Here is a 4,931-nt window from a genome sequence, read left to right as displayed (position 1 = left end):
GATGAAAACTTTCTGCTCTATATAATAGCGGCAAAACAAACACTGAATCAAGCAGATACGTTGATCATCTACTAGTTAAAAAATAAAGAAAACCAACAAAAGTTGAAGAAAACTTTCCAAATCTATATAGCAACATAGAGATTTGCTTTTTCCAAGGGCTGGCTGGTGAGAGATCAAAGGTCCTAATGTAGCCTGTAACTTGTGGGAGTGGCAGAAAATTGCCATCTGCTTGATAAAGGAATGAGAAAAAGAAATAAAATAAACCATAGCAAGTTTATTTATTTATTTATTTTTGGCTATTCACAGTTGGGAACTGCTAAGTAAAATGAAAAAAAAAAGGTACCATAGAGAACTGTTTAGTACTAAAAATAAAAAAAAAATAAAAAAAAAAACTGGACCCATTTCAAAATCTAACTAAATGAAAAACTTCAAAAATACAAAAAAAATAGTTATTAACAATATTTAAAGCATTTGAAGAATCCCACTAAATTAAGAATTGACCAAAAATACTCTGGACATCCGCAGAACACATCCAAAGATATCATTCAGCGAATCTAGTTGGTGTGCTACAATCACAGTGATCAGAAAGGCAATGTATGCTTTCTGACAACCAGCAGCGCAGAATCAGGCAAAAGCTACAACACTATCCAGGATTATACTATTATAAAATACAAATAATACACAACAGTAGCAAGAGCTACTGAGGATAGTAAGATGGATGGTATTGAGGTGGCAAACTGTATCCACCATAAGCAGTTGACCTATCATAATACCCAGAAGGCATGTGTGACTCTGAAGAATATAAATGTGACACAGCATGATTTGAGTTCCCTGGGAAACCCACCTGGGCTCCTGTCAAACCATACAACCCAATGGGTGAGCCTGCGTAAGGGGCAACTGGAGGAGTGGAGCCCACCAAGCTGTAAGGCCTAGTTGGTGTGCTCAAATACGCAGCAGAATGCTCAGGCAACAGACCCGCTGGCTGCAAATGGGATTGAGGGAACAGAGGAACAGTTACATTGGCACCAGTAACAGCTGGTGCTGTGTGGCCGATGGATGCAGTTGTTCGACGACGCTTGTTTCCACTCTGCTGTGGCTTCCTCGGTTGCTGCTGCGGCTTCCTAGGTTGCTGCTGCAGTTTCTTAGGTTGCTGCTGTGGCTTGGGAGCAGGAGTTGTAGCAGGGCGTTTTCTGTCTGCCTTCAGCTTCTCTAGTACCTCTGCACGCTTCTGAAGTATGTCTTTTGGGTACTCAGCTTCAAGTCTGTGATCTTCAATTACTTTAATCACTGCTTTCAGGGCACTGACTTCTTTGGCCGCGGCCTCATTCTGCGGATAAGCTTGATGAGTATACGTATGAAAGGTATCATGAAAATCATGCAAAGAACCAAGATACCTGTGATCTAAGGGAGTTTCCTCCATCCTTGCGAATTTTCTTAGCAAGCCTCTTGGATTCGCTCACATAGGCTTTCAGGAGCGGGACAGGTGGGTATCTTTCAGTTAGCTTAAACTCAAAAATATATTTTACAGCCACAAATTGTTTTCCTCTGTCTATAAGTTTCTGAATGAGATCTGAAATGCACAGGATAAGTTTGCAGTTTTCATCAGATTCTACTTAAAGGAGACACAGTAAAGTGTTGAAAAAATGTGTATAATAAATCGAAGAACACAACGTTCAGGCCTAGAAAATTTCAAAGTTCTTTCAGATTCAATTCTATCCATAAGTTACAACTTTAATTAATTGCATAGACGGTTCTCAGTTACATCTTAATCTAAACCATTCTACCTCCGCTTACACCAAACCATGTAAGCTATGCTAATCTACAATAGCAATAGAAAAAACAGGAAGTTTCAAACTTTGTAACAAACTAGTGAGTTACTTTTTATTGCCTGTACCTAATGCCACAAGCTGTTAAAAAGCCAGAACCGGTGTAATATTTAAGATTTGTTAACCTGTTGAATAGGCAAGTATTAAGAACCCATTACTCATTAATTAACAAAACCTTTCCCCCTAATTTAACAATTCTAATCAATCACATTAGACAATGCACTTCCATAAAGACATCGTACCCTTCCCCCCACCCCACTATGTAAAGCTCATACTTCTGTTCCCAACTTTAAATTTCACTCTAGATTATTTAATAAATTTTCAACTGTAAACTAAATATAAAACAATCACAAAAGCATAATATAATATCAAAGAATCATATCAACTTTAAACGCTATCAATTATCATACCTTGAACACCATCACCTAAATCAATTGCCTTGCACAATAAGATACCCTGCCTGTACTTCGCAGCAACCACAGACAAGTCCACAAGATCATTCTTATCAAACTCACTTCCCAACCCATATGCAGCCACCAAATGCAAGAACCCCAATAACTCTAAACCATTTTCTGCACGCAAATTCACCCTTTTCCTCCACTCAAAAGCCAAACTTTTTGCTCTATCTCTCACTTCTTTACCAATATTTACATTAATTCCTAACAAAACTTCCAATAACAACACACAAGCCCTCCTTATACCCAACATATCCGGGTCTTTAACACTTTTCAACTTATCACCAACTCCATAAAACCCTTCCATTGCATCCAAAACCATCAAACCCGGCTCCGGAGCGAACTTGATTGCACTCGGGAGCTCGACCCGGACTTTTTCCTGGTTTTTTCTGCTCTCGTTTATATATTTTCTCAACCCTTTACCATCCATATTCTCACATAGCGTTCTCAACTCGGGTAGAGCCACAACTAAGTCAACTCGGTCTTCACTCGTCGGGTTCGAAGACGATGGTGGGTCTGGTTGAGTGTCACATTGGGTGGTAAAAACTGACTCGACTCGGTCCACACTCGGTGGGTTAGACGAAGATGGGTTATCTTGTACAGGGATTGACGGAGAATGAGTAGGTAAACATAACTCGCGCTCAACCGTTTCCGGATTAGATGAAGAGGGGTCTTCCTCTGGGTCCTCCTCAGGGTCCTCCTCCGGGTCCTCCTCTGGGTCCTCTTCTGGGTCTTCGTCTTGGTCTTCTTCGTCTTGCGTCGGGGATGACGGAGACAGTGACGGTAAGTCCAATTGGGGTTGTGGCGCTGGCTGAGACTGATTCGACTCGAGCGATTCGAGGAGACGGAATCGTTGAGTGAGGGAGTTCTCAATTTGGGTGAAGTGGGCATCCAAATCGGACCAAGAGACGGAGAAGGAAGATAGAAGAGAAGAGTGTGATTGAAGTTCATCGAATGCTTTCTTAAGTACTTGTTTTTTAGAGTCTATTTGTTCAATCGCAGCTGCAATTGCTTCAAGTGTCGCCATTGTTTATGCTTTTTCTGTTACTTGATTTGTTGTTGAAACTTGAAATTGCGAAACAGAATCACCATAAATAGGCAACGAGGAATCTCTCCGACTCACAGTGTAAAACGGAAAGACTTTGAAGTGGGTCGAGTTGAGCCCGGTTCAAGAACAATGGTACTTGAGCTTCATAGCCCAACCCAATCACTTCTTATTGGGCCGTAATGGACAATGTTAATATGTTATACGTACTTTGTAAGTACGGAATTATCTTAAATATATTAACTATAATTCTACTATCCGACTGTCTCGAAAGAACCAAAAAAAAAAAAAAAAATCTTCTTTATTCAACAATTTCTGATCCTTAATTGACATTTTAAGTAGGATTTGAACTTAGATGAAGTTCTAACCATTAGTTAGAAAAAAGAAAGAACAAGTAGATTTTAAAGAGGTCCAATATATTCTTCAATTTATTCAAAGCATAGTCTTTCATATGAAGTGAATAGCTATGACAATGAGGAATATCCGAAAAAAAAAAACCATTTGGAGAATCAGTCTAATTTTATGTCTACTTATCTCGTTCGAAAGAAAGAAGGATCCCAAAAAATCAATATTTTTTTATCAATCAATGTAGATGCAAAAAATCTACCATCATGAAAATAAGGTCTGATCCCGTGAGGTTGAAGCCACTGACAATCTGCTAGACCTGCACACATGAAAGGACAAGCGTGAAGCTTCTGGAAAATACCGGGGTGGTGTTTGCTGTAGGCACTCCAACGCTTAAGTCAGCGAGGCTGAAAGGGATTATTTGATAAGAATTAAGGAGATAAAGAATTACCAGGAGTCTTGCCAGAGGCCAAGACTACGACGGAGGCGTCCGATTCTTGGGAGCAAGAACTTATGAGCAAATAGATGGTTTTGAGTAGAGTAGATTGACTATCAGAGATTGCATGCCTAATGAGAGGGCAAGCCTCTGTTTTTATAGTGAACCCAAGGGATTGGAATCCTATTAGGACATTGAGTCCTTTTTTTTAGGAGATAATCTCTATCGAGAAAGAAATATCATTTCTTGACCTTACCAGATTAAGTTTAATAATTTGAGTAAAATTTGAAATCTTAATAGAAGAGGAAATAGAACGAGATTCTGATTTCCTATTTATGGACTGTTGTAGACTAATGGGCTAAAACCCAGTTTAGCTTAACTTACAGGATAGCCTAACTCGTAGAGTGGGTAGTTCACAAGATGATTTTAAGCTAGGCCCAATCAGGATTGGTTGAAGCCTTGGGTTGAGGCCTTGGGCCGTGACATGTTTATTTCGTTATTGGGTCTCGTCAAGCCCAATATGATTTTTGGCCCTAACAGTTAGCCCCCTACTCTCTCAGTTAAAAAGTATTTAGCTTAGAGAGTAGATTTAATTGAATGAGTGCAAACTGAGCGGATTAGTGATAGCAGCTCGTTATGTCGGATGGATCGTTGTGTGGATTGGGTCAATGACTTGTCGATTTGAGGTGCAAGTCATTCAATCGGCCTAGGCCGATTGAATGTGTAAATCTATAAATCGGTTTGGGCCGATCGAAAGTGTATACTTATGAATCGGTCTGGGGTTGATCGAAGGTGTAAACTTATGAATCGGTTTGGGCCGATCG

At 39.8% G+C, this 4,931-nt stretch overlaps 1 protein-coding gene across 1 annotated transcript; it reads right to left on the bottom strand.

Annotated features, from left to right (window-relative positions):
• Nucleotides 1-411: 411 nt before the first annotated feature.
• LOC116111315 (FRIGIDA-like protein 1) lies at nt 412-3,396 on the bottom strand. Its single transcript, XM_031397511.1, has 3 exons — nt 2,237-3,396; nt 1,395-1,570; nt 412-1,327 (listed from the first exon to the last, which is right to left on the bottom strand). The coding sequence occupies exons 1-3, from the start codon at nt 3,306-3,308 to the stop codon at nt 698-700; spliced, it is 1,878 nt and encodes a 625-aa protein (XP_031253371.1). The 5' UTR covers nt 3,309-3,396; the 3' UTR covers nt 412-697.
• Nucleotides 3,397-4,931: the final 1,535 nt, after the last annotated feature.

Source organism: Pistacia vera, unplaced genomic scaffold, assembly GCF_008641045.1.
Source record: "Pistacia vera cultivar Batoury unplaced genomic scaffold, PisVer_v2 Contig630, whole genome shotgun sequence".
Lineage (NCBI taxonomy): Eukaryota > Viridiplantae > Streptophyta > Magnoliopsida > Sapindales > Anacardiaceae > Pistacia > Pistacia vera.
This window is presented reverse-complemented; position numbering and strand designations above follow the sequence as displayed.